Source organism: Ornithorhynchus anatinus, chromosome 9, assembly GCF_004115215.2.
Source record: "Ornithorhynchus anatinus isolate Pmale09 chromosome 9, mOrnAna1.pri.v4, whole genome shotgun sequence".
NCBI classification, from domain to species: domain Eukaryota; kingdom Metazoa; phylum Chordata; class Mammalia; order Monotremata; family Ornithorhynchidae; genus Ornithorhynchus; species Ornithorhynchus anatinus.
Window position 1 is genome coordinate 6,813,277 of NC_041736.1, and position 23,429 is coordinate 6,836,705.

Genomic DNA, 23,429 nt, shown 5'->3' on the forward strand with positions numbered 1-23,429 from the left:
GTCAGAAGGACCTGGGTTCTAATCCCGACTCCACCCTTTGTCAGCTGTGTTGGCTTGGACAAGTCACTTCACTTCTCTGTGCCTCAGTTACCTCCATCTGTAAAATGGGGGTTGAGATTGTGAGCCCTTTGTGAGACAGGGACTGTGTCCAACCCAATTTGCTTGTATTATAATAATAATGATGATGATGGTACTTGGTAAGTGCTTACTATGTGCCAAGCACTGTTCTAAGGTAGTCAGATGGGACACAGTCCCTGTTCCACAGAGGGCTCACAGTCTCAATCCCCATTTTGCAGATGAGCTAACTGAGGCCCAGAGAGGTGAAGTGACTTGCCCAAGGTCACACAGCAGACACCTGGAAGAACCGGATCAGAACCCATGACCTTCCGACTCCTAGGCCCGTGCTCTATCCACTAAGCCACACCACTTCTCCACCCCAGCACTTAGTACAGTGCCTGGCACAAACCTAGCGCTTAACAAAAACTACGATTAATATCATCATCATCAGTGTAGGCGCTTAACAAATACCGCAGTTACTTTGGTGTTATTACCTCAGTGCTCAGTACAGTGCCTGGCACTTAGCGTTTAACAGATATCATTAATGTTTTTAGCCGGTTGGCAGGTTCACCCTGGCGACATCAGGAATTGTAAGCCAGGGTGGTCTCAGGTTAGCCAAGTGTCGGCCGTGGCCAGGAAAGAGAATGCCGGCCCGGCCCTTTGCGCGCAGAGTCAACATATGAGTGTCCTGCCTATAACGGGTAGAGAAATTGAAATCTCCAGGCCCCTAATTGAAAGAGTAATTTGCCCAAACCAATCGATCCATCGGTAGGATTTATCGAGCGCTTACACCGTGCGGAGCCCTGGGGTAGGCCTTTGGGAGAGAACAGTAGTACACAGAATCTCTGCCCTTGAGCTTACAGTTTAACGGGATGACAGACACTAAAATCAATTTTAGTAGGAAGGTGGGAAGCAACGGAGTTTAAAGATACGTCTCTGAGTGTTACAGGTGGAGGGGAAATGGTGAATTCCAAGTGTTTAGGGGACGAAGAATATTAATAAAGTGATGATAACGATTTAAACATATAACCTTGGTGACAGACGGACCGATTCGTGGAGAAGAGTGGGAAGCAGTGAAGTTTCCATTACAGGTTGGGATTCACCTGCGTGGCGGGCAACCGAAAAAACAATCGTTTGGATCCCGGGCCGGTTTAATGTCAGCCCAACTGTCAACAGTGGGGCAAGCACTGTTCTAAGGGCTGGGGAAGGTACTAGTTATTTAAGTGGGATGCGGTCGCGGTCCCGCATGGGGCTCCCAGTTCAAGTTGGAGGGAGAACAGGTATCCCCCATTTTACAGGTGAGGAAGCTGAGGCGCAGAGAAGTTAAATGACTTGCCCAAGGTCACCCAGCAAGCAATTGGCCGAGCTGGGATTAGAACCAAGGTCCTTCCGACTCCCAGGCCCACGCTCTATCCTCTAGGTCACGCTGCTTCTCTGCTGTGCATCCGGAAACAGCAAGTTCAAGGAAAGTATAGAAGCCAAGCGAACAGCCCCGTAGGGATGAGGAAAACCCAGCCGTAATGAACTCGGGATTGGCCTTGAAGGTTTCTGCTTGGACTATTCTTGGCGGATTTTTGCCTCCAAGAGAAGGATGTGGAAAAGTTAACCAATTCAGAGATTGGAAACAATTTACATGTCCTGGTGTGTTTGTCCCTGCCTCTAAAGTGTGGCCATTTGCCTTGTTCCATGAACGCACTGTGGTGAGTGGAAAACACAGTGCGTTCAATGGAACAAGGCAAATGGCTATTTGCCTCCTTTCTGAAGGGAAGCAGCATGGTCTAGTGGAAAGAGCACGGGCCTGGGAGTCAGAGGACGTGGGTTCTAATCCTCATGCTGCCACATGTCTGCCTGGGACCTAGGGCAAGTCACTTCACTTCTCTAGGCCTTTTATCTCATCTGTAAAGTGGGGATGAAGACTGTGAGCCCCATGTGGAACAGGAACTGTATTCAACCTGATTACTTTGTATCTACCCCTGCACTTAAAACAGTGCTAGGCACATAGTAAGTGTCTAAGTACCGTGATCATCCATTATTATTCTTATGTGACAGGTTGCCAGAGTCTCATGTTGCGAGGGGGGCTTGGTTTGCGTTTACAAGCAGAGTGGGATCCAGTGGGCCCTAAGGGACATCAGATCATGGGGATGCTCGGAACTAATCCAAGGATGAGACGTGACGGGAGGCTTCTAGGTCAGGAGACGGAAGAAGCATTTACTAGTCGCTAGCCCCATCCACCCCTCCCACCCAATAAGACAGCTTCATGGGGGCGACTTACTCAATAGTCGATAACCCTGCCAGGCTATCGGTTCTTCTAATAAGGGAGCAGGTGGTATGACATGATTAGCCTGGTGATACGAGCCACCTGTGTGGTGTGACTCAAAGCGGTGTTAATAAGGAGGTGAGTCAGGAGCAAAGAAGTCTCGGTATAGCAGTCAGTCAATAATAGGTACTCATTGAGTGCTTTTTGTGCGCAAAACAGTGTACTGAGCACTTGGGAAAGTAATAACGGTAATAATTGTAGTATCTGTTAAGCACTTTTTGCCAGGCACTGTACTAAGCGTTGAGGTGACTGTAAGCAAATCGGATTGGACACAGTCCGTGTCCCACGTGGGGCTCAGAGTCTCGATCCCCATTTTATAGGTGAGGTCACCGAGGCACAGAGAAGTGAAGTGACTTGCCCAAGATCACCCAGCAGACAAGTGGCGGAACTGGGATCAGAACCCATGACCTCATGACTCCCAGGCCTGGGCTCTATCCACCACGCCGTGCTGTAGTGGATAGAGTCGAGTCCAAGCACTTAGACCAGTGCTTGACACCTAGTAAGCCCTTAACAAATATAATAATACTACTAATGACAGTGATAAGCGGCTACATTGTAGTCAATAGGCACAGTCCTCACCCTCAAGGAGTTTGGAATCCAGAAAAGAGAGAGCAAAATACAACCAACCCACCTGACCTCTGAAGTCGTAGGTAGAATGGTCAGCTGATTCACCTGGGGGACGAAATGCTGCCTCTCAGAGGAGTCATTTTCTCCTGTCTTCAAGAATAGTCATCGGCTCTCTTTCATGATGTTACCCTCAATGGTAAATTGGCCACTGGGTAATTAACGTTAACCTCATGACTGCCTATCTCCACGAAAGTAGGTCGCTCCTTTAATAAAGGGTTATCTTAAGAGTTGATCTTGGAACATGCTTTTCTTTGTCTCTGCAGGCCCAATTACTATTAAGTATCCTTATCTTTCCCCTTACCTAAAACAGGTGGCAGGGTAACAGAAGAGCTTCTGTTGGAGAATCCGGTGACTTAATACCTACAGTTTTAATTTGGGGTTTATAAACGGCGAGGCGGTTATACATAAATGGGCGCTTGGATACCTGGTCCACTTACGGCCGTTTATCTAACGTGCCGTGAGGTTCTGCTGACGTTTTGGGGTTGTGAGGGACCGATTGGCAGTGAACTGGATGTGGTACGTCAAGGGAAGAAAAGTCATTCATTCAGTCGTATCGATTGAGAGCTTACTGTGTGCAGAGCACTGTACTAAGTGCTTGGAAGGTACACTATAGCAATAGAGACAATTCCTAGCCCCCGAGGGGAGCTTCGGAGAGTTGGCGGGGGACCTCTGTGACGTCCCGGACCGGTCGGGGGTAGGAGCAGGATGAGGGAGGATCTTGGAAGTTGGGTACCGCTGCGCCTCCTCCCCTCCCCCCCCGGGGGCCACCGGCTATAACAATAATAATGGTATTTAAGTGCTTATTCTGTGCCAAGCCCTGTACCAAGCACCTGGGTAGATAGAAGATAATTAGGTCCCACGTGGGGCTCACAGCCTACCATAGATAATTGAAAACCCGGGTCCTGAATGATCAAGAGATCATTCTTTTTGCCTCTTTTGGAAAGACTTGGGTGAATGCGGGGGATCGGTGTTGATATAGCCATAAAATGCAATTCGCAAGATGTAATGTTGGCAAGAATGCCTCAGGTGTTGAGTAACACACACACAAACACACAAACACCCCCCCCCCCCTCTCTTTTTGTTTGGTACGGCTGATCTTGAGTAATCCAGAAAGTAGAGGAATATACTCTTTTGGGACTTTCTGAATGATCAGTCATTTGTGGATGGGAAACGAGTACGACACTTAAGGATCACGTTTCAAGTTTTTATGCTATTCAAGAGCAGGCACTGTACTAAGCGCTGGAGTAAATACAAGCTAATCAGGTTGGACACAGTCCACGTCCCCCATGGGGCTCACAGTCTTAATCCCCATTTAACAGATAAGGTAATTGAGGCCCGGAGAAGTTAAGTGACTTGCGCAAGGTCACACAGCAAGCCAGTGGCGGAGCCAGGACTTCTGACTCCCAGGCCCGGGCGCTATCCACTAGGCCTCGCTGCTTCGCGGGTCGCTTCTCTGATTGGACGTAAAGTCACTGGTGATGACAGACTCCACCGAACGCAATACTTCGACTAGGGGGTGCTTCTGGGTGGTTTGTAAAGGTCACCTCAGGATGTCCACACCCTAATTCGCGGACAATTCCTCATCGTGGACCTCACCCTGAAGCAACCCAGCGTGATGCCGGTCTCTTCTAAGGCGAGGGAACTATTTTTCTTGATGGTGATAAGGGGACAGTGTAATTGTTTTGACTTGGGGCCGGGTAATTGTGGAAGGGGAGGGCTTGAATGTTCAGAGGAGTTAGCGTGCCCCTATTTTCCTGGAGGTTCAGGCTTTCTGGAATGGAAGTTATGGGGGTTGACTCTTTGGGACCCAACTAGATATTTCAGTGACTTCTAGGATGCATGGCAGCGGAGGCCTCAGATTGGTTTTTGGGGGCTAGCTCAGCTCCAGAAATTCCAGGGAATGATGAAATAGCTCCTAGCACTTATCCCAGCTCGGCCGCTTGTCAGCTGTGTGACTTTGGGCAAGTCACTTGACTTCTCGGTGCCTCAGTTACCTCGTCTGTAAAATGGGGATTAAGACTGTGAGCCCCACGTGGGACAATCTGATTCCCCTGTGTCTACCCCAGCGCTTAGAACAGTGCTCGGCACATAGTAAGCGCTTAACAAATACCAACATTATTATTATGTACACATATATCCTCTAGGCAGCAAGCTCATTATGGGCAGGGAATGTGGATGTTAATTCTGTGGAATTGACTCGTCCAAGCGCTTTTTCATTCATTCGGTCCCATTTATTGAACGCCTACTATGTGCAGAGGTTAGTACTGTGCTTAGTACAATGGTCTGCACGTGGGAAGTGCTCGATGATTACCACTGATTGCTCGATTGATATACTCCTCTTACTTCAGCCTATCTGTACTACACACTAGTGTCTCTCTCCCCCTGCCAGATTTGAAACTCCTTGAGGTCAGGGATCGTGTCTCCTAATCTTTTCGTACTCTTCCACGCGTATGGCCTTGAACGTTTGATATTTGCCCCACCCCCAATCCTGCAACACCTATGTACATATCTTTAAATTATATATTATAAATTATTCAATCATTCATTTGTATTTACTGAGCGCTTACCGTGTGCAGAGTACTGTACTAAGCGCTTGGGAGACTACCGTACAATAGAGTTGGTTGACGCATTTAGAAATTCAAATTGATACTGTCCGCCTTCCCTTCTAGACTGAAAGCTCGTTATGGGCAGGGAATGCGTCCACCGGTTCTGTAGTGCCGAACTCTCCCAAGCACCTGGCGCGGCGCTCTGGCCACAACAAGTGCTTAATAAATGCCATCGATCGATTGATCGATACCGGAGCAAGTATGGTGCTCTGTGAGTCGATTCTGCGCCCTGACTGTCACCTACATTCATGGTGTCTTGGTCTGCCCAGGCTGTTGTGGGATCTGACGTGCGTGTTCTGTTTTCTTTCCAGAATGCGATGAACCTGCCCCCTGACAAAGCCAGATTGCTACGCCAGTACGACAACGAGAAGAAATGGGAACTCATCTGTGACCAGGTAGAGATGAACTCAGGGGCCTTTTGCAAAAAAACATGTTTTTTGCGGTCGTCGTCGTTGCTCTGTGGTATTCAGGTACTTACTAAGCAGCGTGGCTCAGTGGAAAGAGCCTGGGTTTGTGAGTCAGAGGTCATGGCTCGGCTGCTTGTCTGCTGTGTGACTCTGGGCAAGTCACTTCACTTCTCTGTGCCTCAGTGACCTCATCTGTAAAGGGGGTTGAAGACTCTGAACCCTATGTGGGACAACCTGATCACCTTGTATCTATCCCAGCGCTTAGAGCAGTGCTTGGCACATAGTAAGTGCTTAAGAAATAACATTGAGAAGCAGCGTGGCTCAGTGGAAAGAGCACGGGCTTGGGAGTCAGAGGTCATGGGTTCAAATCCCAGCTCTGCCACTTGTCAGCTGTGTGACTGTGGGCAAGTCACTTAACTTCTCTGGGCCTCAGTTCCTTCATCTGTAAAATGGGGATTAAGACTGTGAGCCCCACGTGGGACAACCTGATTCCCCTGTGTCTACCCCAGCTCTTAGAACAGTGCTCTGCACATAGTAAGCGCTTAACAAATACCAACATTATTATTATTATTATTACATTATATTTGAGAAGCAGCATGGCTTAGTGGAAAGAGCATGGGCTTGGGAGTCAGAGGTCGTGTGTTCTAATCCCGGCTCTGCCACGTGTCTGCTGTGTGACCTTGGGCAAGTCACTCAACTTCTCCGTGCCTGAGTTACCTCATCTGTAAAAATGGGGATTAAAAAAATGTGAGCCCCACGTGGGACAATCTGATGACCCTGTATCTACCCCAGGGTTTAGAACGGTGCTCAGCACATAATAAGCGCTTAACAAATACCAGAATTATTTATCATTATTATTATTATTATGTGCCAGGCAGTGCTGGGATAGATACAGGATAATCAGGATGTACACCGTCCCTGTCCCACACAGGGCTCACGGCTTTAATCTTCATTTTACAGATGGGGTCGCTGAGGCCCAGCGAAGTGAAGTGACTTGCCCGAGATCATACAAGAGAGAATTGGCAGAGGCAGGACTGGAATCCAGGTCCTCTGATTCCCAGGCCCGTGTTTTTGCCACTAGGCCATGCTGCCTCTCAATGAGGGTTCCTGTTTGATTGATTAGCCCTACAGCTTCCCTTTAGTTCCTCTTCCACTGTGCAAGTATCCCGAGAGACCTTGGAGCGCTTCCTTATTTCCAACCAGAATTCTTCTGATTTAATGTCAGCTTGCGTCCTCTGATTTTCACAAACAGCTTTCCAGCCTCCTCGTGGGATTTATGGGCTTTATTTTCCATCCCTTTCATCCATTTTTTTTCCACTCTTTCCTGGACTCCTTGCACATCTTTCACATCTTTTTTTAAAAATTCGGGGACTCAAACTGAATGTTTTAATGAGAGAACGATGGCGAATCATAAAAGAAGGGGTTTTCTCCTGAGTATTGCGTGCTCATTCGTCTCTGTTCCAGGATGATGGCTTAAAAAAATTAATTGCGTTACACCGTTGCCTGTACGGATTTAGCACTCGTGCCTATTTCAGACTCTATTTATAGGACAGTTTCTCGGATTTACCACGGTGAGTTTGCAGGGTACTGCTAGAGGGTTGTGGCTGGGGAGAACAAAAAGAGCAGTTGGGGAAGGGCAAGTGTAACGATAGATAAGGTGGGGCCAGTGGATGGAGAACCTGGAAGCCAATTGCCAACGGGCAGCAAGCTCTGTGTTCTCTGGTTGCCTCTCTGCCTTTGTGTTTTCCGGTGGATGGCTCGTTTGGCCCAGCCCGGGTTTCTCCTTGCCACACTAGAAGCAGGGTTTCCACACTGGCCCATAAACAGACATAGCTCTCCTTCGAGACCTGAATCCTGTGGGCCGGTTTTCACTTGGGCCTCCATTTCCCCATGAGATTGCATTTCTTTTTATAGTATTTGTTAAGCGCTTACTGTATCATGCCAGGCGCTGTACTAAGCGCCGGAGTGGGTACGAGCTAGCCAAGTTGGATACAGTCCATGTCCTTCATGAGACTTTCAGTTTAAGCAGGAGGGAGAAGAAGTATTTAACCCTCATTTTACAGGTGAGGTAACCGGGGCACAGGGAAATAATAACAACGGTATTCATTAAGCTTTTACTAGGCACCAGGCACTATACTAAACACTGGGATGGATACAGCAAATCGGGTTGGACACAGTCCCTGTTCCTTGTGGATCTCACAGACTCAATCCCCGTTTTACGGATGAGGTGACTGAGGCCCAGAGAAGTGAAGTGCCCAAGGTCACACAGCAGACAAGTGGCAGAGTCGGGACCTTTCTCCCTCTCCCTTCTGTACCGCCCTGATTTGCTCCCTTTATTCACCACCCCCTCCCAGCCCCACAGCACTCATGTCCATATCTGTAATTCATTTATATTAATGTCTATCTCCCCCTCTAGACTGTAAACTCATTGTGGGCTGGGACTAGGTCTGTTATATTGTACTCTCCCAAGCACTTAGTACAGTGCTCTGCATACAGTAGGTGCTCAGTAAATAAACACTGGAGTGGGGAGATCAAGGACCACCAAGTCCACCTCAGGAGCCGTGACCGGAATTGGGGGCCACTGGATCCCGCTCCACAAGGGGACGGGCTCATCCCTTTACTACTACTACTACTAATAATAATGTTGGTATTTGTTAAGGGCTTACAAATGCAGATACAAGTGCAGAGCACTGTTCTAAACCCTGAGGTAGATACAGGGTAATCAGGTTGTCCCACGTGAGGCTCGCAGAGGAGGTCACTGAGGCCCAGAGAAGTGAAGTGACTCGCCCACAGTCACACAGCTGACAAGTGGCCGAGCCGGGAGTCGAACTCATGACCTCCGACTCCGAAGCCCAGGCTCTTTCCACTGAGCCACGCTACTAGCTTCCAGGCGGCCTCCCTGCCTCTCCCCCTGCCCCCATCCGCCTGCCCCCGTCCCCCACTTTGAAAGAGAGGGACGATCATTCCAATTGGGGCATTTTAAATAGAAGTCAAGTGTACGGAGGGGAAAAGCAGGAATCACCATTCTAATCTCTGGTGCAGCTGCCGAGCAGGGTTGACTCCGTTCAGCTCTGGCCTCATTGACAAGCATTAAGCGGCGGTCTGCGCTCAGTCGGCCTGGTTTTACTCCACTGGATTTGACACCAGAGCTCTCCGAGCAGAGGCAAGCCGCACGATGGACTGGAGATTTTTGTGGTTTGCTCAGTGTTGATTTTTGTCCGTCCGGGCGAAGGAGCGTGCTGAAGATTAATGGCTGCAGGAAGGAACGGACCAGGAATGAAACTCCAACGTCGATCTGCTCTTTTCCCTCCCGCACGACACCGGTGTAGCCACACCAGGGCTGCTTCTAGAGAAGCAGCGTGGCTCAGTGGAAAGAGCACGGGCTTTGGAGTCAGAGTTCATGGGTTCGAATCCCGGCTCGGCCGCTTGTCTGCTGTGTGACTTTGGGCAAGTCACTTCACTTCTCTGTGCCTCAGTTCCCTCGTCTGTAAAATGGGGATTAAGACTGTGAGCCCCACGTGGGACAACCTGATTCCCCTGTGTCTACCCCAGCGCTTAGAACAGTGCTCGGCACATAGTAAGCGCTTAACAAATACCAACATTATTATTATCATTATTCTTTTTCCAAAAGCGAGGGACCCCGAAAGGTTAGGTTCTTGATCCTGTTTAGACTGGATGCCCCACGTGGGACAAGGGGACCGTGTCTGATCAGATTAACTTGCGTCTACCCCGGCACTTAGAATAGTGCTTGACACATAGGAAGCACTTAATAAATTCAATAATAATAATAATGATAAGTTCCATGACCTTATCCTCGTCTAGGAGTTTTCTCCGCTGTTGTTGGCGGTTCCCTGACCTGTGTTTCATCAATCAGTAGTAATAATAATAATAATGATGATTGATAATAATCGTGGAATTTTTAAGTGCTTACTATGTGCCAGGCACGGATACAAGCACATCGGCTTGGTCACAGACCCCGTCCCGACTGGGACTCTCAGTCTTAATCTGCGTTTTACAGATGAGGTAACTGAGGCACAGAGAAGTTAAGTCAGTTGCCCAAGGCCACAAAGCAGACAAGCGATGGAGCCGGGATCAGAACCCATGACCTTCTGGCTCCCAGGCCCGGGCTCTGGCCTCTGCTTCAGGCTGCTTCCCTTGCTCATTGAGTACTTACTCTGTGCAAAGCATTTTACCAAGTACTCAGGAAACTACAACCGAATAAGTAGGCACGATCCCTCTTGACTGTAAGCTCATTGCGGGCGGGGGATTCCTTCATTCAGTGGTATTTATTGAGCGCTTACTGTGTGCAGAGCACTGCGCTAAGCGCTTGGAAACAGCTGTCCGGCAGCGGAGACAGTTGCTGACGGGTCTGCCAACTCTGTGGTATTGTACTCTCCCGAGCACTCAGTACGGTGCTGTGCACACAGTAAGCACTTATTGACGATGATGATGATCCCTGCTCTCTAGGGACTGACGAGAATTAACGGGGGAAAGCCGGGCTTTCTGACTGAAGATGAGCCTGCCAGTGACGTACACTGAAGATATGAACGTATACGTGGCGCAACGTTGGAAACCAGCACATGCCCCCTTGCCCGGGCCTTAGAAGAAAGCAGGCCCTTGGGCTGAATTTAGTGGTAGGCCAATACAAAATACGAAGTATTCAGTAGCTGTGAGGATTCTGGAAAACGGTAGAACCGATAAATTGGTAAAGCAGGAAAACGGTAGAATTGACAAATTGGTAAAGCAGCATGGTCTAGCGGATAGAGCAGGGACCAGGGAATAAGAAGGATCTGGGTTCTGATACCGGCTCCGCCACTTGTCCGCTGCTTGGGCAAGTCACTTAACCACTTTGGGCTTCAGTTACCTCACGTGTAAAATGGGGATTATGGCGGCGAGCCCCATGTGGGAGGGAGGTGGACTGTATCCAACCTGGTTAGCTTGTATTTACCCCAGCAGATGGTACAGTGCCTGGCACATAGTAAGCGCTTAACAAATACCATTATAGGAAAAAGGAAAAGGAAAAAGAAAGGAAGAGGTGGTGGCTGATAAATGGAAGGAGACCACGGTGAACCAGACAGGCCCAGGTCAATTTTGGGGTTTCCAGAGACTCTGTGAACTATTTGGATATTTGGAGTGTGTTTGTGTATGTGTATGCATGCTCAAGTGTATACATTTCTAACACCTATAAAATATGAGTACATATGTGATGTGATACATTCATTTAAAGCTCCGTATCCATATATTCTTAAATCATGGGTTGTAAAAGTTCTTAATGAGGTGAAAGATCAGAAATCATGGAGGTTATTTGGAGTTTATGAGACTGAGTGGAATTCTAAAGTTAGTGGAAAATGTTCGTTATTAGTCACGGTCTTCGAATGACTGTTTGGCTTTGAATCCATAGCCAATTTCCCTTTGCCTGGCCCACGTGAAGCCAAGAATAAGATCGACGGACTTTTGTAAAAATCAACTGGGCTCAGAAACAGACCTCCCCGCCACCCCCAGGCCGAGATGGTGATTTTATGGGGTGTCAGTGGATTCTGAGAGATCTCGAAGGGTGGTATCGAGGGTCAGTGGGGAGGGGGCTTATTTATGGTCTGTGGCCCAGGGAGCTGGGAACCGTGAACTGGATGCTTGGGTTCCTTCCCTGCGTGTCCCAAATTGGACTGGGTTTTCTATCTGGGTCAGTCGCTGAGAAGCAGCGTGGCCTAGTGGATTGAGCACAAGCCTGGGAGTCAGAAGGACCTGGGTTCTAATCCCTGCTCTGCCACTTGTCTGCTGTTTGACCATGAGCAAATCACTCTACTTCTCTGGGCCTCAGTTCCTTCATCTGTAAAATGGGGATTAAGACTTTGAGTCCCCTGTGGGATGTAAGCTTTGTCCAACTTGAGTTTATAGCTAAGCAGCGTGGCTTAGTGGAAAGAGCACGGGCTTGGGAGTCAGAATAATAATGTTGGTATTTGTTAAGCGCTTACTACGTGCAGGAGCACTGTTCTAAGCGCTGGGGTAGATACAGGGTAATCAGCTTGTCCCCCGTGCGGCTCACAGTCTTCATCCCCATTTTACAGGTGCGGTAACTGAGGCCCAGAGAAGTGAAGTGACTCGCCCACAGTCACCCAGCTGACAAGTGGCAGATGCGGGATTCGAACCCATGACCTCTAACTCCCAAGCCCGGGCTCTTTCCACTGAACCATGTTGCAGAAGACATGGGTTCTAATCCCGGAGCCTCCACTTGTCTGTTGCGTGACCTTGGGCAAGCCACTTCACTTCTCTATGCCTCAATTACCTCATCTGGAAAATGGGAATTAATAATAATAATGATGATAACGTTGGTATTTGTTAAGCGCTTAATATGTGCAGAGCACTGTTCTAAGCGCCGGGGTAGATACGGGGTCATCAGGTTGTCTCCCACGAGGCTCACGGTCTTCATCCCCATTGTACAGATAAGGTAACTGAGGCACAGAGAAGTTAAATGACTTAAACTGGGAGCCCCATGTGGGATTACCTTGTATCTACCCTAGTGCTTAGAACAGTGCTTGGCACATAGTAAGTGATAACAGATATCATAAAAAAAGAGAAAGAGACCTCAGGTTGAGAGTCTGGGTGATGAAAGTGATTATAGTGCTGTGCTTGCAGCTTGTGCAGTGTTCCTCACATTTATTGAGCGCTAATTGCCTGCAGACCACTGTACTAAATGCTTGGCCTCACCCGGTCGTGTTCCTGTCAGGGCATGTAGTGCAGCAAGCGGGGGCGCGGATCCTAATGGGACCAAAGAGAGCGAAGCCAGAGTCCGGGAAGTTGCACGCGAGGTGACAGGATACATCGGCCCTCCTTGCACGCTCAAAAACACTCTTGCCGGGCCCAGAGCAGGAAGCCAAAGCCCGGTCTGGGATTAGAAAATCTGTTTCCATCTCCTGTCTGAGGAATCGAGATGTGGGGTGGGAGGAGCTCCTAACTCCCCAAAATGACCCTCTTTTAGTCTAAATAGAAGGAAATGACTTGGAGAGAATGCCCAGAAAGCTATTTTCAGTCCGAGAGATGGAACGAAACACTTGGAAGTCACCGTCTTTCTCCGGAGACGAAAAAGCGTTCTGTTTTCCGAGCGTAAGCGTGCCCCACCTCTCTCCCGGCCCTCCTCTCCCTGGAAAGCGATCTGCGGAACTGGGACAGCTAGAAAGCACCCTTAGCACAGGGCAGGCCAGATTTCCAGAAGTGGGAGGGGAGGGGCGCGGGGAACCACGTAAGCCCAGTGGCAGCGGGCCTGGAGTCAGAGACCTTGACTAGGCCTCAGGGGACCCAAACTCTCCAACGTGGCCTCCGTGGCCCCGAGCTGGCAGGTTAAAGCACTTAGTGATCAGGGGAGACTGATGGACTCACAGGGGCTGGCTGAATCGTGAAGCTGCCCGGGGGAGCCCGTCGTGAGACGCCCCAACGATCATCTGGAACCATTTGGCCAGAAGAGGGTATGCCAGGAGGCCAGCTTTGGTTTCCCAGCTTCATTCTTGTGCCCTCGGCTAACACAGTCACGCTCAGGCAGCTAAGTTCCCCCCCCCCCCCCCACTTGAAAACGGGGCCGGTAATCTCTGCCCAGCGGTATCCGGTTGCTAGGCCCGTTTGGGATAGTTGGCCTGTGCCTTGGAGAGGCCTGGGTTCGCCCACCGTGGCGGGCTCTCTCGGCCTGTATGAACGGGCCCTCCTTTCTCTCTTCCTCCCCCACTTGCCCGACCGAAGTCCTTCTCGCTGACTACAGGGAGAGCGTGGAGGGGACTGAGTAGCCGCCGGGGACCAGGGTCATGTTCAGGAGCGGAAGGGGAGGGAATGGAGGTTCTGCTCTTTAATTTGGGTCAGGGAGGTGGTGGGAGTGAAGGCTGGAAAGTGTTCAGAGTTGTGTTTTTTTTTAATGGTGTTGGTTAAGCATTTAGAGGCTGAGCAGGTTGGACATAGTCCATATCCCATATGGGGCTCACAGTCTTCATCCACATTTTACAGTTGCAGTGACTGAGGCCCAGAGAAGTGAAGTGTCTTGGCCAAAGTTAAACAGCAGACAAGTGGCGGAGCCGGGATTAGAACCTAGGTCGTTCTGACTCCCGGACTCATTCATTCATTCATTCAATAGTATTTATTGAGCGCTTACTATGTGCAGAGCACTGTACTAAGCGCTTGGGATGAACAAGTCGGCAACAGATAGAGACGGTCCCTGCCGTTTGACGGGCTTACGGTCTAATCGGGGGAGACGGACAGACAAGAACAATGGCACTAAACAGCGTCGAGGGGAAGAACATCTCGTAAAAACCGATGGCGACTAAATAGAATCAAGGCGATGTACAATTCATTAACAAAATAAATAGGGTAATGAAAATATATACAGTTGAGTGGACGAGTACAGTGCTGTGGGGATGGGAAGGGAGAGGTGGAGGAGCAGAGGGAAAAGGGGAAAATGAGGCTTTAGCTGCGGAGAGGTAAAGGGGGGATGGCAGAGGGAGTAGAGGGGGAAGAGGAGCTCAGTCTGGGAAGGCCTCTCGGAGGAGGTGATTTTTAAGTAAGGTTTTGAAGAGGGAAAGAGAATCAGTTTGGCGGAGGTGAGGAGGGAGGGCGTTCCGGGACCGCGGGAGGACGTGACCCGGGGGTCGACGGCGGGATAGGCGAGACCGAGGGACGGCGAGGAGGTGGGCGGCGGAGGAGCGGAGCGTGCGGGGTGGGCGGTAGAAAGAGAGAAGGGAGGAGAGGTAGGAAGGGGCGAGGTGATGGAGAGCCTCGAAGCCTAGAGTGAGGAGTTTTTGTTTGGAGCGGAGGTCGATGGGCAACCACTGGAGTTGTTTAAGAAGGGGAGTGACATGCCCAGATCGTTTCTGCGGGAAGATGAGCCGGGCAGCGGAGTGAAGAATAGACCGGAGCGGGGCGAGAGAGGAGGAAGGGAGGTCAGAGAGAAGGCCGACACGGTAGTCTAGCCGGGATATAACGAGAGCCCGTAATAGTAAGGTAGCCGTTTGGGTGGAGAGGAAAGGGCGGATCTTGGCAATATTGTAGAGGTGAAACCGGCAGGTCTTGGTAACGGATAGGATGTGTGGGGTGAACGAGAGGGACGAGACTCGTGCTCTATCCACTAGCCCACGCCGCTTCTCTTGACTTTCCCTTCAGTAACCCAATTATGAAGCGTTCATCCACGAATTTATCCAAACCACGTCCTGAACTTAAAGAAAATGAACTGAAAGATAATTAAGAACTGAAGCCACTTCCGGCGTTCCCTGGTCGGAGGGTATCCGAAGATATTTTATCAACCTTTTCCCACTGCCCAGAGCGCAGTAAGCGATGGATCGTCTAGAGGCTTATCCTAAGGGCGGGACTGTGTGCCGTGTGAATTGGAGCTACTGAGCGAAAGTTCCTCCCTCCCCTCATTGGTTTTTCCCGGAATACAGAGGGCGTGTTGGCCCACGGCATCAGGATTTCCGCTCCCCACGTCTGTGGGACTCCAAGTTACAGCCCTCTGGAAAGGGGCAGAAATCTTTCCCAGGCACCGGGTGGCTGTGCCGTTTTCTCCTCCTGTCACAAGCTGGCAGCGCTTCCAATTAGCACCAGATCAACCTCAATTAAGCAATTTCCCAAATAATTGCCCACAAGACCAAAGACCTACAGTTGAAAAGAGGAGCGGACTCACTGGGTGAGGGAATAAACCGAGGCTGGATTTCGGCTTTTTCACCTCTCGGGTCCCGACCGGCCTCGTTGCAGTTTGGTTAGGGGGCCGGATACTCCAAAGCAGAGGGACCCTAAGCCTGCCTCCATTTCAGATGTGGAGCTGGGAGCCAGGGTGGAACGTAAATGGTGCCCGATCTGATTATCTTGTATCTACCACAGCCCTTAGTACTGTGCTTGGCACGTAAGAAGTGCTTAACGGATGCCACGGTTATGGTTATTATGATTACCGAGCCAGGGAAAGTGCTCATGGGAATGTGATTTTTGCATCCCCACTAAACATAAAGGCAAAACGGGTGAGTGTATCTATGGCAGTAATCAGAGTAATAATAAAAAAGTGTGTAGTAGCTATTAAGCGCTTACTATGTGTCAAGCTCTGTACAAAGCGAAAGAGTAGATAGGAGATAATCAGGTCCAACGTGGGGCTTTCAGTCGAAGGAGGAGAGGGAAACAGGTATTGAATCCTCAATTCGCAGATGAGGGAAGTGAGGCACAGAGAACTGAAGGGACTCGCCGAAGGGCACACAGCAGGTTAGGGGCAGAGCCAGGACTAGAACCCAAGGCCATGCTCTTAAATGAGAAATTGTATTGGAAAAGTTAAGCCTCGGTTGTTTGGGGCCTCATCTTCCGGGGGCGTCAGCTGCATATTGTACTACCAACCGGAAGGCCGGCGATCAGTCAGTCAATCGGTGGCATTTATTAAGCGCTTACTGTGGGCAGAGCACCGCACTAAAACGGCTTATCGTAATCAGAGAGCTTGTCGGCCCGCTCCCCAGAGTTCTGTGCAATTATGGTAACCCTCAGCTGGGCTGTGGCTGTGAAATCAATGACAGCAGTAATTCTGTCCTTCTTTTAAGAGGAGTTGCCTCAGTAAAGCACGGGTGAAATCTTGGTGTAGGGGTTATCGCCCTGATTGAGGAAATGAGAATGGGGAAGGTGGTGCGGGAGGGGAACCAGGCGATAGGTCAATCTGGAGTTCTTGGGTTGGAATATTGGAAGCGATCAGAAATCAAATTCCAATTGCAGTGATCCCAGTTTTTTAATGGTTTTTAGTAAGTGCTTACTAGGTGCCGGACAGTGTACTAAGCACCAGCGTAGGGACAAGCTAATCAGGTTGGGCAGTTCCTGTCTCGCGTGGGGCTCACAGTCTTAATTGGCATTTTGCAGATGAGATATCTGAGGCCCAGAGAAGTGAAGTCACTTGCCCAGGTTCACACAGCAGCCAGGTGGCAGAGCCGGGGTCAGAACGCGTGTCCTTCTGACCCTCAGGCCCGTGCTCTATCCACCAGGATATGCTGCTTCCATCCCTCTCTGCTTTCGATGATAATCCAACCTTTCGGAAGCCCGAACGAGGACCTTCGCAGATTCTTAAGTGTTATTAAAAACCTAGAAGGAAGAATTTGAGTTGTTAGGAAAAACAGGATTGTTTTTTGAGCTATAGGATAGTCAAATGATTAGCCGTTGTAATCATCAGTGGTTAACTCACCGAAAAGTGATGCAGAAGCTGAGTCCTTGGAAGGCCAGGGAAAAATATTTAGTGGAGAGTTTCCTTCAGAGTGTGGGAGGGAAAGCAAGCTTTAGAAAAATGATTACATGTCCTAGAGTGGAAATGTGGCCATTTACCTGACGTTGTGACCTCGGGAAAGGCACTTCATTTTCTCTGTGCCTCGCTTTTCTCAACTACAATATGGAGATTCAGTCAGTCAGTCAATCGTATTTATTGAGTGCTTGCCGTGGGCTAAGCACTGTACTTGGGAGAGGAAAAAGCAACAATTATAACAGACCCATTCCCGGCCCACGGTGAGCTTACCAGTCTAGTCGGAGAGACAGTCGTTACTATAAATGACAGATGCGTTCACAAGTACTGCGATGCCGGGAGGGATTCCGTCAATACCTGTTCTTCCTCCTACTCAGATGGCGGATCTCATGTGGGACAGAGACTGTGTCTGAACTAGTCTCTGCCCCAGCACTTGACACATAGGAAGCGCTTTAACAAGCACCGTAAAAAAAAAAAAAAAGGCTGTAGATTGTCGATCAGTTAATTTGAACTGATTTGGTAGCGGAATGGCTAGAGCATCTATTAGGGACAGCAGAACAGTGTACTAAGTGCTTCGGGGTCTTACAGATGAAGGATGAAATGAACCGACTGAGCACAGTCTATTGGAAAGCACAGTTAAATATAAATTGCGTCCGTTCTTTTGGACCCAGTTTCGTGGGACCTCCTGTCGAGTGCCCGCAAAATGTAGGATTGGTACCCGCAGCTACGTCGAGCCATAAATACGGATTGTACATATTTGAGTACTTAAGAGGATGACGGTGGTTATAATAAACACCAATTTACTTCAGATAACCAAGCCACGGGAACACTCTGTCTGGTTGGATTGCCCAGTATTTATCGTATCGCACGCCTGGAGCGGCAAGCCCATCAGGATGTCCGAACTGAACAAGAGTGACGGTTTCTCCGAACCCCCGTCTCCATAACAACATCTTGACTGAGGGGAAGGGGAAAGGGTGCTGGGCACGTAGTAAGAGCTTGGGAAGGCCACGGGGCCGACGGGGGAGATGGGAGAGGGTCTCTCCTGAGGTGTCCCCTTCCCCGATGGCCGCTTGGACGGAAATAGCACGAGAGCCCATCAGGGAGGTGAGTTGTAAGCTCCCGTGGCGGTTTCCCCGACTTTTCTTACTGTGCACCAAGCACTGTTCTAAACTCTGGGGTAGATACAGGTTATGAGGTTGTCCCACCTGGGGCTCACAGTCTTAATCCCCATTTTACAGATGGGGTCACTGAGGCACAGAGCAGTTAAGTGAGTTGCCCAGAGTCACCCGGATGACAAGTGACGGAGCCAGGACTAGAACCCACGACCTCTGACTCCCAGGCCCGTGCTCTTTCCACTGAGCCACGCTGCTCTAGTGCTAAGTACAGTGCTCTGCACACAGTAAATGCTCAATAATTACTATTGATTGATCGATCGCTGTTCCTGGGACTCCCGGCCCCCTCTGGGGGTGGGGCCCGTCCTGCCGGAAACGGGCAGGCAGAGGGAGGCGGCTTGGGCTGTGAAGGTGTCGTGGTGGCTCTAGGCCCATGGGTCCCTGCCGTTCCTACGCCCTACTTCTCTTTCTTCTAATGGTATCTGTTAAGCGCTTACTGCGTTCCAGGCACTGTACTAAGCACTGGGGCAGATACAAGATAATCAGGTCGGGCACAGTCCCCGTCGTCGGTTCATCCAGTCGTATTTATTGAGAGCTTACTTTGTGCGGAGCACTCTGTCCCACATGGAGTTCATAGTCTTAATCCCCATTTTCTGGATGAGGTAAATGAGGCCCAGAGATGTGAAGTGATTTGCCCAGGCTCACACAAATGGCTGATGCAGTGACTCCCAGGCCCCTGCTCTTTCCACTAGGCCAAGCTGCGTCTCTTTCGTAAGTGCGTTATTGTAAACCTGCTAATTAGTCATGTGACATTCTTTCCAGTTCCCTGCAGTAAAGGCCTATGCGAGCAGTTTCCTAGGAAGAAATTAAGCTTGCTGTATTCTGTATTCTCCAACCGCCCTGACTTCTTAGGAGGTAACCGGGTACCTAAATGAATAAGACCCACCTACTTCGTTTTACTCCTCGTCCGAGGGTACGTTGATATTCATCTCGGGCGAGCGGCTGTTTGCAAGGCTGCGGTGATTCACTGAAATGCCCCTCGGTAACACTTTGTAGAATTTGTCCTTGATGGTCAGAAAGGCTGAATTCCATCCACCCGCTTGGAGATTTCATGATTCCTTCTTGTGTTCCCTGCAGGAACGTTTTCAAGTGAAGAACCCTCCGCATACCTACATTCAGAAACTGAAAGGCTATCTCGATCCGGCGGTGACCAGGAAGGTAAGCCGGACTTAGTTTCCACTCTTTTTGTTTTTGCTTCCTCCTTGGCAGGCAGAATCGTCTTGCCTGCGAAGAGTCTTTCCTTCCTTCCGGACGGAACCTCTGCCAGGGCCTCCGAAGAAAAACAACTCCGGTCGAAAGGGCGACACGGAAGCAAGGGGAAAGGGTGAGGGGGTCTTTGAGTCAGTCGGTCGTATTTATTGAGCGCTTACTGGGTGCAGAGCGCCGAGCTGAGTGCCTGGGAGATTACCACAAACAGTAAACAGACGCGTTCCCTGCCCGCAATGAGCTTAGCGGGGCGGAAGAACGACTGGGTGAGAAGTGGACAGAGGTTATAGGATCGTGGCCGTTTCCTGTTGCGGCAACGGAGAGAGCGTGACCCTGAGGCGAGGCAGATCACGGGAAAGACATGCCCGGCGGGAAGGAGTGGTGGTCTTTCAGGCCCTGGTGTGCGTTCGAGGACCTCAGAAAATGATTTAGGTTTCGTCGGCCCAGCCGTGTGCTCGTATCCTGGGTCGCCGCCTTTAAGCGGCTCCGTTTCCCCAAGAAGGTAAGAAGAGAAGAGTCAGTCCGGTTCGCTTTCTTCCCCGACAAGCTCGGCTTTGTGCTGCCACACAATTGGTTTGAGCTGGAGCTTGGAGTAAGATGTGTAGCCTGGCACCGTCCTTCCGGGCGTTGGTTCAGTTATAAGCGGCCTCGGGACTCAGCTGTTCGACCCCAGAGAGTGCCTTTGGGCCAATCCTCCCCGGATACGAGGGACTCAAGGCTCAGGTGGGGCCTTGGAGGGCAGGGCTCCTCCTTCCCCACCCAGTGCTCCTGTGGGGCTGAGACCAGACACAGGGCTCAAACCTTCAAAGGGAATTTCCAGAAGAAATTCCCCCAAAATAGTCACCCAGAAGCCATGGAGTGTATCTAATTCTTATCTATGTACTTTTTCCAACATTGAGCAGGGGGCTTCTCCCACAGTAGGTGTTGGGTAAATACTACCCAGTAGGCAAATGAAAAAAGTTGGTGTTCGAGGGGCCTTGTGTTCCACGAAGACCTTCCGGTCTAGCAGTGCTCTGCTAAATTTCTATTATTTTTTGAGAGGCCGATTGGCCTAGTGAAAAGAGCACTGGATTGGGAGTCAAGATCCGGGTTCTGATCACGGCTCCGCCACTTGCCAGCTGTGTGACCCGGGGCGAGCCGCTTAAATTTTCCGTGCCTCAACTTTCTCGTCTGTAAAATGGGTTCAAATATCTGTCTCCTTTTCCCCTTAGACCGTGAGGCCGTCTGAGGCACGGTCTGTGCCCAGTCGGATTATCTGAGCTCCGGGCTGGGCACAGAGTAAGCGCTTAGCACTCTGCACACAGTAGGCGTTTTGTAAATGTCACTGATCATTTTTAAATGATAACAATACTTGTGGTATTTAAGTGCTTACTATGTGCCTGGCACTTTTCTAAGCACGGGGATAGATACAAGGTAATCGGGTTGGACGTAGTCCCCGTCCCACGTAGGGCTCCCAGCCTTAATCCCCATTTTAAAGATGAGGGAACTGAGGCCCAGAGAAGTGACGTGACTTGTCCAAGGTCACGCAGGAGACAGGTGGCAGAGCCAGGATGAGAACCCAGGTCCTTCTGACTCCCAGGCCTGTGCTGTGTCCCCTAGGCCATGCTGCTTCTCTGTTGCTGCTTCTCTTATCACCACTATCTCAAAGGGCTTTCACGTCAGTAATCTGAAATGGCACGTGGGGCCCTCAGAGCCTCTTGGCCCACAAGGGACTGAGGCGGCGGCACGTGGGCCTTCCGGAAAGAGCCACCACCCCCTCTCAGGGCGATTCAGTTCACCCCCCTCAAAATCCTACCGAAACAAAGGCTCATCCTGACCACGTTCTAAACGCACAATCGCCGGGGTTCATCTCGGGCCCCTGGTGTCCTCCTCTCGGGGGCTGGCACCCGTTTGACCTCCCGCCTCCCAGCCGCGACCCAGCGTGCTCCTCTGGATCTTTGTTTCCTGCCCGGAGTGCAGAAAAACCTTCTCAGAATGGCTTTTCCTCCCGGACAAATAATAATAAAACAAAAGACCCTGAGAGGGCCAAGACAAAGGACGTTTGTTGGAACTGGCCCCGTTCCTGCCTTCACCTCCCCGGACGCCCTGAATCTGTACCCTCTGTTTCCCCTGGCTCCGTTCATTAGCTCAGGGCACAAAAAAAAAAAAAGACTCCGTAACATAGACGCACTGCATCAGCCTTCCCTGCTTCCAGTAAGATTCCTGGCAGGCCCAAGTGCTCCCAGCTCCACACAACCCAATTGTGATGTGGAAAGGCAAGGAAGAAGGAGATTTTGTTTGGAACAAGGCGTGGTTTGCAGTTAAAATGAGTTTAAGATCCTCAGCTGTGTGGTTAAAAAAAAAAAAAAAAGCCAACGAGGGAAAGATTTCAAACCAGGCCTGGAAATCCCCGCCAGACCGTCTAGGCTGAGATTCCTTCTTTTAACTCTCTGGAGTCGCTGGCTATTTTCTGCCTTAATATTTTCTTCAAATCAAAGAGAAAATTTTCTCACAATAATAATAATAATAATAATAATTGTGGTGTTCGTTAAGGGCTTTCTGTGTGCCAAGCACTGTACTAAGTGCTGGGGTAGATAAAAGATCATCAGGTCTCATGTGGGGACAGTAGGTTTTGGATAAACTGTGAGCCTCACGTGGGACAACCTGATTACCCCGTATCTACCCCAGCGCTTAGAACAGTGCTCTGCACATAGTAAGCGCTTAACCAATACCAACATTGTTATCATTATTATCCCCATTTTGCAGATGAGAGAACTGAGGCACAGAGAAATTAAGTGACTCGCCTAAGGTCACACAGCAGGTAAATGGAGCTGGGATTAGACTCCAGCTTTTCTGTCTCCCAGGGCCGAGTTCTTTCCACTAGGCCACGCTACTTGCTTTTTAAAAAAAAAAAAGACAGTTTTCAAAGCATGTGATATATTTAGGCTTTCTTCCTTAATTTATCACGACGGCTTAAAATGAAAGTCCCTGGGGCCAGAGAAGGAAGAAACCGAATTAGCTGTCTCAGGGACTTGAGTGCGCCAAACAGACTTCCTTCTCCACCAAGCACTTGTCTGCCCTTTGAGGGGCGGGTCCGTGTCTGGCACCCAGAAATGCCACAAACCACAGGACGGTGGAGTCTGGTTGCCCAAGGACAGCCGAACCTCTTCCCCGCGTGAAAGAAAGCCCTTTTATCCCACTACATTCCAATGCCCACCTTTTCTCCTCAAGATCTGTTTCAGGGACTTTCCCTTTCCTGAGACAAAACAGGGTGTGGTGGTACAATTATTAAAATAATCCTGGTATTAAGTTCTCACTATGTGACAGAGTGCTGTGCTGAACACTGGGGTAGATACAAGACGATCAGATTGCACGGAATCGCCGTCCATCATGGAGCTCGCAATCTAAGTAAGAGGGCGAAAGACCATTCAATCACTGGTATTTATTGAGCGCTCATTGTGTGCAGAGCTTGGGGGAGTAGAGTGTAACAGAATCGGTAGACGTTTTGCCTGCCCACATAGAGTGGTCTCTTCTCCCTGTTTTCCAGGTGAGGAAAATGAAGCCCGGAGAGGTTAAGTGTGTTTTCCAAAGTTGGAAGAGAAGATTGGGTGGTGGTCGAGCTGGGACCGGAACCCCTGTCTCCTGACTCCTGGAGTCTTTCCACTAGGCCACACTCCCTTCCTACTCGGGTCTCTACCCTTGCAGGATACTGCTCTCTAGAGAACAAGGAGAGATAATAAAAATAATAATTATGATATTAACTGTGGTATTTAAGTGCTTACTCCGCGTCACGCTCAATACTAAGCACTGGGGTAGAGACAAGATCATCAAGCT

General features: G+C 49.9%; 1 protein-coding gene across 7 annotated transcripts in view; it reads left to right on the forward strand.

The window, feature by feature from the left end:
- Window positions 1-23,429, forward strand: part of FMNL2 (formin like 2) — a 216,364-nt gene that overhangs the window by 121,900 nt on the left and 71,035 nt on the right. For all 7 annotated transcript variants that reach the window (XM_029071852.2, XM_029071848.2, XM_029071849.2 and 4 more), the window contains exons 2-3: window positions 5,919-6,002; window positions 19,488-19,568. In XM_029071852.2, coding sequence (XP_028927685.1) covers window positions 5,919-6,002; window positions 19,488-19,568 — 165 coding nt within the window. The remainder of the gene's footprint in view (window positions 1-5,918; window positions 6,003-19,487; window positions 19,569-23,429) is intronic.